The sequence below is a fragment of the Neopelma chrysocephalum genome, unplaced genomic scaffold (genome assembly GCF_003984885.1).
Source record: "Neopelma chrysocephalum unplaced genomic scaffold, ASM398488v2 Primary Assembly neopelma1_97390, whole genome shotgun sequence".
In the NCBI taxonomy this organism is placed as follows: domain Eukaryota; kingdom Metazoa; phylum Chordata; class Aves; order Passeriformes; family Pipridae; genus Neopelma; species Neopelma chrysocephalum.
This window is the reverse complement of record NW_020926031.1, coordinates 959,621-972,422: the sequence shown is the minus strand read 5'-3', so window position 1 is coordinate 972,422 and position 12,802 is coordinate 959,621. Positions and strand designations below refer to the sequence as shown.

The 12,802-nt window shown below is 50.2% G+C and overlaps 1 protein-coding gene across 1 annotated transcript; it reads right to left on the bottom strand.

Moving 5' to 3' along the window:
- Positions 1 to 6,251: 6,251 nt before the first annotated feature.
- TLX1 (T cell leukemia homeobox 1) lies at positions 6,252 to 12,245 on the bottom strand. Its single transcript, XM_027672409.1, has 3 exons — positions 11,777 to 12,245; positions 9,942 to 10,143; positions 6,252 to 6,474 (listed from the first exon to the last, which is right to left on the bottom strand). The coding sequence occupies exons 1-3, from the start codon at positions 12,243 to 12,245 to the stop codon at positions 6,252 to 6,254; spliced, it is 894 nt and encodes a 297-aa protein (XP_027528210.1).
- Between the last annotated feature and the right edge of the window lie 557 nt (positions 12,246 to 12,802).

Genomic DNA, 12,802 nt, shown 5'->3' with positions numbered 1-12,802 from the left:
TTTTATACAGCTCTCAAAAGAGCATCCTACTGGTACTTCATGGCTTCCCAGGACCTGCTAGCCTTTATCCACTTCTCCCCCAGCTTGATTCTGGAGGACACTCCCTTCTCCGCAGGGCTCTCCTGCAAAAACAGCTGGGAAAGCTCTTACCTCTGAGAGAGGGAGAGCTGTGCAGAGGCCTGGCCACAACTCATTGCACTTGTGATCGCTTCCTCACCACAACCCTGAGCAAACCCCATTTCCACCTATACCTTTTTTTCCCCTTTGCCACCTTACATGGGGTCAAGCCCTGACTTCCAGCACATTTACATCCAACATACCTGGTAGCCAAGGCTCAGTCTAACTCCTGCTGAGCACTGGCATCACAAACTAGATGCATTCTAGATGAAAACCCAGAGAGGAAGAGCCTGGTAAGCCCTGGCATGTGTCTAAAAGCTGAGTATTCACAACAGCAGGTACCAATCACCAAACATCCCAAAAATTTCCTCTTGCTGAGACAGGAAGGACCCTGGGAAATGAAGCTTCTCTTCATGTTTTCATCTATCTCCGCCTTTGTACTGCTTCCCAACTGTAGTTAAAAAAAGTGTATATTGATTGATATTTTTTAATCACTGCTTTGTTATTTTTAGGCAGTTGCAGTCTAGGAAAGACAGACACTTAACCGCAGCTCTCAGACCAGCGGGTTCACATTCTTTTCAGGCAATGAGAAAATGGGTTTTCTCAAGCTTTGCTTGTTCCTACTCAAAAATCAGAGCAGGGACTCCCCATTTCTGCTCATTCCATTTTTGCCTCAGAAGTAGAAAGGAAAAGGGCGGCTGAGCTGAGGGTAAGTACTGAACTTCCAGCCCCGAGGAAGTGCAGGGCAGGGGTTTGCAGCTCTCTGCAATAGGGGATCACACACCTTCAGTGTGCAGGGTTTCGGCTGGAGGCTGGTGTGTGACCTGGAGTTTGAGAGCTGCCAGAGCTGGCCCCGTGCTTACCACAACTAGCTGCAACAGAAAAAAAAAAAAAGCCAGAGGGAAGCCAAAAATTAATTTCTAGACTTGGAAAAATCAAGATTTTTCCAGTGCCTTCAGAAAAGAAACCTAGCACAACTCTTTGAAAACAGTTTTAGTTTTTACTTGTATAAATTTATAGAATTAATTTAAAACTACCAATAATAAAGAGTTTCTGACTAATGGAAAGGAATAGGGGCAAAAAACCTTTGTTCTAATTGTGGGCAAGCACTGACACATCAAATAAATTTCCTACTGTAATGGAGACAATGATAATAACAATAATTAAAAAAAAAATCAAAGTCCCAGCTAGCTGCACAAACAAAAGATCTGAAAAATACAGACAATCTGGTTTGACTCCAGCAGAGATTTGTTGTGATAATCTAAAGCTTAGTGTGCTTTTTTCTTCCCTTAATACTTATTTTTTTAAAAAATAAATCTAACGTTTTTCACAAATTAAGACCTTTTCATTTAGAAAATTTCCACCTGGGATAATTTGATAATTCCAAATGTTATTTCACAAATGTTTTCCAAACAAGTGGCCATCAAAGCTGACTGTTGCACAAAAAAAACAGTGTCACTCAGCCAGTCTGCTTCTGGCAGGGGAGAAAAAAAAGATTAATTCACAAAATTCCAGCTGTCCCAGAACCCCAGAGAGGGATGGCTTTTTACTGTAACCCAAACAGTTTTCAGCAAAGCCATTTTCAGTTTTGTCAGTAAATTGGTTTGGGTTTTCTACCCCATTTAGCCCCCAAGTGTGTGTAAGCTGGCCTTGGCTGCTCCCACAGGGATGGGCTCCCACTGCCACCGTGCTGAGGCACCAGCCCCAGTTTTAAGCTTTCTTTTGGTGTGTTGGTTAATCAGGAGCACATTCAAAAATACCGATCAACAGTCCCAATGAGATAATTAAAATGATCCTACATATGGTGTTTCTGGGGTCAGAGCCTCCTTTCATTATCATTTATAGAAACCATGTTAGAGGACACATACGCTCGCCTGGGTCTTCCTCCAGCAAATGCCACATACAGGTGACTCTCACTGATGCCGCTGCAGGAAAAATAACTTCAAATACATTAAAAATGCCCCACAGATGGGATAATGCAGCCTAAGAAAAGCTATATGTGGTCTTTACAAGCATTCATGTAGAAACTGGGGCAGGGACCAAACACGCTGACCCGCACTCAGGAAAAAGCACAACTGCAGGCTCCACTCAAGGCACAAGGCTCCAGCAAAGACCCTTCAGCCTTTCCCTGGGCCATCCCTCAGCAGAGATAAACCAACTGATCCTCATTTGGATGACTCATGTGCTCAACTAATTGACTAAATGGGGGCCATACCTCTGGTTCCCTCCTGCCTACATAGTTTGCTGAGCTGGGACCAAACCCAGACAACCGCAGCCCATACAGCTGGGCTTCGTCTCTTCCAGCTCCACACAGATGTTTAATGCTCTGCTTGTTCTTGCAAAGACTGCTTTTTCTCCCCCTGGATTTTGCCTTCAAAAGCTCGGCACATCCATAGCCAACCCAACATGAATGATAGCTCTTAATCCCTGGCAGTGTTGTGGGTGACAGAGGCGTGGATGACCACAGTGCACTTCCCTACGATGCCCAAATGCTCTCAGCTGCAGGCATCACACAGGCTTTTCCCCTCCAGACCAAGGTCACTCTATCTTGATCCATATTTCCTAGATACAGACAAACAGTGGAAAAACATTTCTCCCTGACTGCCATTTCACGTTTGGGATTTGCTTTATTTTGAGAGCAAGAGAAGGGGGAAATGACTTTCAAGGCATCTTAATGCAATTTTATTCCTGTTCCCAAACAAGTATAATACAAAAAATTAAATCAGCCTTCAGTGTGGTATGGATGGTCCCAGGATATGGCTGAGGTGATGTCAGTCTACGAAACATAACATTACGTGTCACTGTTTCATGTCATTACTTATTGATTTAATTCCATCATATTTCAGGCAACTTTTATTGTCTAGGTACAGATCATCATACTAATAACTGGAAGCATGTATGCAGATATCAAAAACACCTCCTGCCACTAAACCAATTTTAAAAATGAATCCAATAGAAATATTTTAAGAGAAACCTCCTCCAGAAACAATCGTTCCAGGGACAAGAAAGACTGGGCAACTATTTTTCTGGTTCTAATGTTACATATAATGTCATTTCATACCAAGATTTTTTTTTTTCTTTTGGTCTTTTTTGTTTTTTTTTAATCAGGAAAGATTGATAAGAAAAGGAGGAAGTCGACAGTTTTAAGAACAAGGTGTAGCTAAATATTCTACCTAAACACATGCCCTTGAATGTGCATTATCATACATTTGACTTTGCTGGGGAACATTTTGGATTATGAACTGAATAATGTGGATATTATAAAATGGCTGTCTTGGAATTAAATTTTACAATATTGATGTGTCATAATAATAAAACAGAAAACACTTTTAATATCAACAGTGAGTTTTATCATCCTTTTTTATTATTATTTTGTGGTATTTTTTCCTGTGCAGAAAGCCTGAAAACAAAAATGTACACTGCAATGGACTGTAAACCGTTAAAAATTTGTACACAGCAATGCCTCCTGAAGGAGTAAGCCCTAACCCCAGCGTTATCTTTGTAGACAAAGTTAGGCATATGTTAAATAATTAGCTTAATCAGTATCTAAAAATCTGTCTGTAGCGTAAAACAAAATTCAAACAAAAGACTTCTCTGAAATTTATGTTGGAAAAAAATACAAATTATTTTATTTTAGTAGTTTCCTGGGGGTAATCAATATCTTTTAAAGATACCTCCAGAAATGCCTGTTCTCTGTAGTTACTTATTTTACTGTGTTTTATCTTTTTTTATAGTTTTTTTCTTTTTTGGCTTCTTGTCTCTCCATTGCTGCAAATGCTTCTCTGTGTTGTTAGCACACAGGACTGCAGAGTGGGAAAACTGCGCAGCACGATAAATTCTTAGCCCACTACAATAGTAGATTTTGGATAAAGCAGACTATTCATACGCTCCCTTAACAAATTCTGAGAAATGCTGCGCTGCACCCAGAGGACTCAGCTTCCAGGAGCACTATCAACCACCAGGTACCAAAGGCTTGGGTTATTTTGTCACAGATGTCTCACAGGCAGCCTGGACCTCAGGACCACATCAGGGAGTCCCTGCCACTCGTGGCTTGCCGCCCTTTTCAGTCCTATCCTGCAATATCCTTTACTCAGTAATTCCCAGTGCTGGAAGGAAACACCAGGCTGAAGTCAGTCCAGTTTTCCTGGCCACTGGGCTTGGAGTCTTCCCCGGGAAGCTGATGAGGGTTTTCCCACCAGTTTGATTTTCCTCTGAGAAAGGCTTGCCAAGCTGGGAATGATGTCCTGCAGCAAGGCTGAGCATAAATGGAAAACAGCGTCCCTAGAATAATTCCCTGCAAGATTGCTTCTAAAATGTAGTCTTGCACATTTCTTCATATTCAAACTCCCTTTCCATATACATATCCATATTTCAGACATGAATATCTCTAGACCCCCCTCAGCCCAGGTGAGACCTCACTCCAAGGTCTTATTCAAGATATTATTCCACATGAGTTTAAGGCCAAGACCCTGCGCAGTCCCTGCCACCCCCAGCAAGCCTCCCAGAAGGGCTTCAATTAAAGCACATGCTAAATGCACTGCTGGGTTGAAGCCTGAAAATGTTTACAGGATCAGTGCTTAAAACACAGCATATTACATCTGGAGCCTCCAAAGCCAAGTAGACCTGAGCAAAGTCAAATGGAAACACTAACTCTATTTTCATTAAAAAAAAAACAAAACAGCACAGGCTTCAGCAATAGTTGTGATATGCTGTCTCCTCTTGCAGAACTAATAGACAGGGAACAGCAAGGCTTTAAATGATTTATTCAGTACCCTGGAAATTTTTTATTTTCTTTTTCATTTCCACATAAATTACACAAGCACTTTATAAAGTGAATACACGTAAAACACCTTGTAAGTGCATAACTTAAAAAACTAAAACAAAACAAAAAAACAAACAGAAAAAAACAACGCCCAAACCAAACAAACCAATGCCTTTAAAAATTTTACTGAAAATAGGTTTTCTGGTTGCTTGTTTGTACTAACTGCTTAAACTGGCAGTGCTGTTTTAGATTATAAGTAACTGGAAAATATATACTGCATATATATATACCTATATATTCCTGGCATTTGCTAGAAGTGCTTTGTTTAATTGTGTCTCATTCTCTTGGTACAATTAAAGGAACAACTAAGTTAAACAGCTGAGAGTGAAATCGATTTTTTGCTATCAGAAACTGCCTTCTAAAGGAAAACAGGTAAAATAAAACAGTGGACAAAATTTTGGAAATTATACGGAAATAATCCATGGAAAGAAACTGCTTTACCCCCGCAAAATGCCACCCAGGTCTTCTCGTTATTAAAATACACACTGATGGGCACGGAGTCCGTGGCAGCCAGCGACAATTTGGGCTCTTCATACAATTGAGATATCATATTTACCATCCTCAGGAGTCTGTCAGATCCTTCTCTTGTTCCCCCCTTGCAAGAAAAAATTAATGAAAAAGGGGAGGAGAGACAGTGAGGTGAGATCTGAAGGGTTCCCATCTGGCACAAGCAGAAATTGCTGCTGTTTCCTCCATTTGTTGCATCCCCGAACGTCTCCACTGTAGACAACCCGAGAAGGCTCAGAGCAGAGCAGTGCTTTCCAGGGAACCTCCTCCTTTTGTTTTAAGCCATCAGTCCAAAGCATGTGTGTATATATATGTGGGTATATATATATATATACTTTTTTTATATATATACACACACACACACGAACATATAAGGGTGACCCCAGGCTTTGCACTGTCGCCACTAGAATCCAAAGGAAGTTTTCCTCTCCCCTAGCTGGGTGAACGCCGGCGGCGGCCGTGTCTGTCAGGGCTGGGCTTTTGTCTGGCAGCACGTCAGCAAGTTCAGGGTTGACACTGGAGACTTTCAAGAGAACAAAAGGGTTGGGGGGAGGTGAGATAGTACTGCTGCTCCAGCAACCCCATGGCTGGGAAGAGATTTTGTGGTGGCTTCCCTTCCTTTCAGTCCTTGTCGTGGGTTTCCCCAGCTGGACAAGTGGGTTGCACATGTGGCTGGACGACAGGGAGGTGCCAGCCTTCCCTGGGGAGAACCAGAGTGGCTACATGTCCCACCAAGGATGCCACGTGTCCCTGTGGAGACAGCCCTGCTAGCAGAAGGTGTATGTGCCACTGGTGGCCGCCAGGCTTATTCACAAGCGGAGGCGACAGTGGTGACACTGGTGATCTTGGTGGAGTCGTCAGACCAAGGCTGAAGGTTCTGGAGGGCGAAGAGAGAGGAGTTGTGGACACAGATAGGGTCTGCTTGGATGGGCTGGTTGATGGTTTTTTGGAAGGCCTCCTGCTGCAACTGCATGAGGATGCGGTTTGCTTGCTGCCGCTCAGCCTCCCGCTCCTCCGCTGTCTGCCTCCTAGGAGAGAGGGAGCGTTAGAGGGGCCGGGGAAAAAAAGGAGGGGTATTTTCCAAGAGATTAACTTGTGCTGGGTGCTCAGGACTCGGGGATGGGAGTAAGGAAAAGAAGATCCCTAGCCATCGCGTGGTCCCACATCCCCTGCACAAACTGCAAGTAAATCCCATAATCTGGGGACTGGGTCTGTCTATCTTACTGGCCTCAATAAAAATTGCTCTGATGAAAGAGAGCTGGGAGGTCTCTCTGGATTATTTTCTGTTCACAGGAAAAAAAAAACAAGCAGACAAAACATGGAAAGGGTCACACAACAGCATTGCAAAAGGTGCAATCCCCTGCAAACATGCTCTGGGACCAACAGCAAGAGCCAAGCATACAGTGTCCCAGTGAGGAGCATGGAGGAGGATGAGGAGGAACTGTGACTGGCAGTGCCACACAGCTGGGAGATGGGCAGCATCACCTTGGGCATCTCCTTCCAGCACCCAGGTCTGCCACCTCATCCGCTGAGCTGTAGTGACCAGCTATTGAAAGTCTGGATGAAGGCAAAAACACACCCATGGCAGGCATGACAAAAATCAGCAAGATGTCAGCTAAACACTAGAAACACATTTTTTAGCAGTAAGAAAAATCAAAGCACAGAATATACTACATGGACAGGGTGAAGGACAATATTTTTAAAAACAATTTGGACATGTGAATGCCTGGAATGACACCAGCAGAGCTGATCCTGCTGAGGAAGGGGGGTTAGGAGGCCAGCAGGGGTTCTTTCCAGTGTTGATAGGGTCCTGGCTCTAGGCTACCTGGGAGGCGAGAACAGGATAGGTAGAAACGGCCTGAATGCACTTATAGCCACAACAAAAATCCCACTCCCACTTGCTTGGATGGCAGATCAGTCTGGAGTCTGCAGCCTGCAACCACCTTTGAATGTCACCTCACACCTCCATTGATGCTGCTGGGAAAACCTGGGAGCAACTCACAGTGCTGGTCTCAGGATGATTCCCAAATCATGCCCTCCCCCCCCTCACACCCCCAGCCCAGCTGACACTTTCCCGGCAGCTTCAGTGGACCTGTGACACAGGAAATGGCAGTTTTTAATTTAGCAACTCAGGAGGGATGTGAGATGTCTCATTCTCTTTGGCTGCGAGAATTGGAAGTGGCAGCTCTGATCTCCACAGTGACATCTCAGAGCACAGGGCAGGGGGCCCCTGGCTCCCAGTGGGGAAACGGGCCAGGGTTGGATGCCAGCGATGGGCCTCTGGGCACCCAAGCCTCCAGGTGTGTGGCCAGTGCTCCCACCTGGGAGCAGGTAGTTCAGGGCTCAGTCTCTATTTTAATCACTGTGTCAACATCTCATGTGAGACATCCCGGGGAGAGGGGGCTCAAAGCACCACCAGCCATCCCCATGCAACCCCACAGCAGTTCCATCTCTTCCTCAATGAATATTTAATGACTCCCTGCACAATGAAGAGATTCTCAGGGAGGAGGGAGGGAGCCCCACATCCAGGGTGGTCAGGAGAACTGTGGCTGTAAGCACCTGGCTCCCAAGCATCTCCCTGCTGCAAGCAGCTGGCCTAGTCATGCATTCATTTCAGGCTGGGATTTGCAGGTTCAAATCTGCCTGGAAGTAACTGCGTATAAAACAAGAGCCCAAATCTGAGGAGGGGATCACACAGCCACCTTGCTCCAGCAGAGACATCCAGGCAAGAGGCAAGGGCAAGACTCTTCTCCCTCAGTCTGCGGTTAAGCAGTTAAATCCATCAGAGGGCTTAAACCAACTCTCTTTTCTCAGTTACTTCCTGCTGTGGAGTTCAGGCTGAGTCCGTAGTGGCTCCTTCCAGCACCCAGTGCTCCAGGCACTGCTCAGAGCCCACTACCCAGCACAGGGGCTGGGGCAGTGAGCTGGGTGTGCTATCACTCAGGGGCACCCACATCTCCATCGCAGCACCCAACACGCACGTGCATACAAGCAAAGTTTACATGCCTGTGTCTCTGGCTCAGGCCAGTGGGGACTCTCCCATGTCCAATACTGTAGCTGAAATCTGGCTACAGCCTTCCCCTTAGGCAGAACCAGGATTTTGTTTTTCTTTACCCAGCTATTTTTCGTAAAACATGTGAACAGGTTTATATCCTCTGCTCCTCTGCCAAAGGAGGCTGAATTTAGCCAACAGACGCAAAGAGTATTGACAGATGGATTTGCCTCACTTCCTTAGGAAACCTGGTTAGAAAACATAGCTGACCCTGTTTTGAAGGCCACGGCAGGACTATTCCTCCTCCAGTGTTCTGCTCCTGGCCAATAGAAATCACTCCAGTCAGAGACTTCCTAACACCTGGGAAACTACTCTTCCATGGCCTCTCTAGGGAAGGACTCACTGAGGCTAGGGATTCACACACACACTTGGTCTCAAATTCCCTGTCCCCCATTTCTTATCCAACCCCAGCATCCTTACTGTCCTATTAAGTCTCGGGGAGATGCCAAGAAAGCCCTTTTCCCCCATTTTGAAGAAGCTGCTGCCTATCTGCACTCCAGCACCCACTGCTCAGTACCCAGCAACACCCCCCTTCTCTGCTCGAGCTCGCCCGCCGTGGGCTGCCTGCACCCAGGGCAGGGTATGTTCTCAGGGCTGGAGTGCCTCCCCTGGGGACATCCCGGGAAGGTGCAGCTTGGGAGGGGCAGGGTTATGGCGACCGAGCCCGGGAGGGTCCGCGTGAGCCCAGCCTCCTCTTCCTCTCCGGCTTTACCGGCACACCCGGCAGCAGAACAAAAAGAAAGCGTTTGGGCAAGGAGGCGCCACGAAGGATGAAATTTTCATCCCCCGGGGATAAAAATCTCCACGCTACACAGAGCCTGGTACTCCGGCAGCCCCGGGCTGAGGAGTCCCAAATGCCTCTGCCGGGGAAAGAGGCACGGGACACACTGCACCCACTGGTGAAAACTGGTGAAACTGACTGCACCCACTGCACGGCACACTGCAAACACCTCCATGCACGTGTGCGTGCACACACACGTTCACACACGCTGCATACGTGCACACCTCGCTCGCCGATCCGGTGTGCTCATACACGCACACTGCACACGCACGGCCTGCACTGCAGCGCACTCACCCCCATGCACGTACACACACACACACACACACACACACACACACACACAGAGTATGTGGGCACACCTGGGCGCACGTGGCCCTCACGCAAAAGCATTCACACTCACTGTGCAGTTACACACACGAGCCCTGCTCACACACACACCCACCGGTGTGCACACACACACTACACGTACACACCACCCACACGTTCATAGCCACAGGTGCTGCACACACTCGGCTGTGCGTGCATATGTACACACACTTTCACATTGAAACACACACAGGGTTTGCAAGCCCATGCAAGGCCTCCAGAGCCAGTGGCAACCAGGCCTGCTCACCCCGGGGCTGCCCCAGCATCCCAGTCCACCAAGACCCCCAGTCCCTTACCTCCACTTGGTGCGCCGGTTCTGGAACCAGGTCTTCACTTGGGCGTCTGTCATCTTGAGGGCCTTGGCAAGGGCAGCACGCTCGGCCGAGGCCAGGTATTTCTGCCGATGGAAGCGCTTCTCCAGCTCGCAAATCTGCAGGCGGGTGAAGGAGGTGCGCGGCTTCTTCTTCTTGGGGGGCGTGCGGTTCTGGTAGGGGTGACCTATACGGCGTGTTACAGTGAAGGGTGAGAGGGCCACTGGGGGGGACACGGGAGGAGGGGGGATGAGAGGCAAAGAAGCAAGCAGCGACACATCAGCAGAGGGGCTCCGGCTCCCGGGTGCTGGGCTGGGGACACCCACCCCCTGCTGCGAAGCCGCCGCTTCCCCGCCGACAAACGCACACGGGCTGCAAAAATTCGGCGGCGGCTCCGGCGCCTTCCCTGGGTGCTGCGGGCACCCGCCGGGCACCGCTCGGCTCAGGCGGCGAGGAATGCGGCCGCTTGCCCAGCGAAGTGCCTGGCGGAGAGCGGGGGGTCAGCAGCGAAAGGCGGTCCTGGCGCCGGGCCGGGGCTCCGCGCTCCGTGCCAACCGGGCTCGGGCTAATTTCGTTTGGGTGCGGCGGTAACCCGCCGGCCCCGGTGCCTCGTACGCGGAAAGTAACGTCCCGGGAGTTCCTATTCGTTGTTTTGTTTGCTTGTTGTTGCTGTTTTAAATAAATGTATACGGTTTGAGTTTTTTCCCCTAACCTTATGAAAATATAATTAGTGAAAAGTTGCGTTGTGTCTCAGCCAGGAGGAGGCTGCGTGAAATCCAGCCCGGTGCCTGCCAGGGGAACGGCCCCTTCGTCCGCCCGCGGCCGCGCCTGAACCCAGCGCCATCGGGTCGAAATTAAACGGGAACTTCCAAAAATCGGGCCTCGGTTTCCTCCGTCGGGAAGAAGGGCCGATTGGGGCACTGAATTTTCCCCGTTGCAATTTCGTTGCCTTTTTTTTTTGTTTGCGTCTTTATTTAATTTCGTTGTTCGAGTGTTTTGCTTTGTTAGCGCCGAAAGACAAGCTCAACTACACCTGGAAAAGGCGGCGAGTCCGGGACGCGGCTCTAGCCCGACCCCAGCTCTGCTCAGGACTACAGAGAGTCCTTTTTGGTAGGGAAAAAGGCTGAGCCGAAACCCGAAGCCGGGGAACACCAGACGGGTTACGGTACGCACCGGGCCGGCCTTCCCGGGCGGGCGAGGGCCGGGGCCGCCGGCCGCAGCGTACCTCCCAAATAACTCCTGGTTCTAAAGGAAAGTTTCCCAAGCTGTTAGCTCGGTGGCAGGGAGCCGGCAGCCGTGGCCGGGGCTCACGGGAGGTGGTGTGCCGAGTTTGCCATCCCTTTTCCTTTGCCCGCCTTTCCCGAGCCGCATCACGAAAAAAACAACAAAAAAAACCCAAAGCAAAACACAAAAAATCCAACTTAAAAATAATTTAAAAAAAACCCCACCAAACCTAACCAATAGAAAAATACACACACACGCCAAAAAACAAACAAACAAATAAAAGAAAACAAACGCCCAACCACACACACAAACAATCAAACCAACCAAAAAATCAAAGCAAACAAACAAAAAGAAACACAACGCATTTAGTGGGGACTGAATGCGCCTGATTTCCCGCACCGTCTTGCTTCTGGCCTCCTCCGGGACCGACTTCCCAGGACCATCCAGGCCGCTTTCTCCACCCAGCCAGAGAGTTCCCCGGCCGGATCCTGCGTGCCCCGGTGAGCACCGGCTGCCGCGCCGAGGCCGGGCGGCGGGGAACGGAGCGGAACGGTGGGTGCAGGGAGGGAAGGGGGTGTCCCGGTGGCCCGACTCACCTGTGAACCTGTCTTTTGTGTATCGCCTGTTGCTCTCCATCCAGGGAAAGGTGAGACCCGTGAGACTGTTCATGCCGTTCACCGTCGGCACGGCGGCGGAGAGAGGCTGGTGGACGCCGCCGGCCACGGGGCGATGGGCCGGGACGCGGATCACCCCCCCGGCCGAGCTCAAGGTGTTGCCGTTCATGCTCACCGCCATGTTCACGTTGTAGGAGCCGGGCAGGCCGCCCATGCTGCAGGAGGTGCCGCTGTAGGCGCCGGCCGCGCCGCCGCTCGCCCCGTAGCCACCCGTGACCGTGTTATAGGCGCTGCCCACGATGCAGCCCAGCCCGTAGTCCGCCGAGTCCTGCAGCCGCGGGTGCGACACCATGCAGCTGCCCGGCTCCGACGTGTTGAGAATCTGGTCGATGCCGAAGCTGATGGGCTCGGCTTGGCCTTGGTGCAGGTGGTGAGCGCCGAGGTGCTCCATGCCGCCGCCCGGGAGCCGGACCTCCGCCCCGGGCACGGCAGCACAGCCCCGCAGCGCCCCGAAACCGGCAACGGGGCCGCGCACAGGCGGGACACGCCGGCTACGAGCTCAGTCCCATAGCACGACGGTCGCACACCTCAGGAAACCCCAGCAGAGCCACGCACGGCCGGGACACGGCAGCCACACGCTCAGCACGAAGACCCACCAGCAGAGCCATGCGCAACCCAGGCACAAGAGCGAAACAACCCCGCAGCCCAGGACACGGCAGCCGTGCCCAGCGAGGCACAGGACCCACACACTGGAGACACAACCACGCCACACACACCCACTACCCAACAGCTTCCAGGAGCGGAGACACGATATCCCCACCCACGCACACTGGTCCCGTTCCGATAAGACCCAGCGCCGCCAGGCACTAAGACACAACTACCTCACTCCAGCAGCCACTCACCCAGGACACACACACACGAAGGTGCCCCGGGGACCCCTCGCCGCGGCGGGCGGTGGGGAGCCGGGAGCCCCGCGGAGCGGAGCAGAGCAGAGCGCGGCGGAGCGCG

Bases quoted from the DNA above. Each gene is read 5' to 3' on its own strand.
- TLX1 (XM_027672409.1), bottom strand. From the start codon at position 12,245: ATGGAGCACCTCGGCGCTCACCACCTGCACCAAGGCCAAGCCGAGCCC. The intron at 10,144-11,776 runs GTGAGTCGGGCC...CACGCCGTATAG, and splicing joins CACAAAAGACAGGTTCACAG to GTCACCCCTACCAGAACCGC. The intron at 6,475-9,941 runs GTAAGGGACTGG...CCTCTCTCCTAG, and splicing joins AACCGGCGCACCAAGTGGAG to GAGGCAGACAGCGGAGGAGC.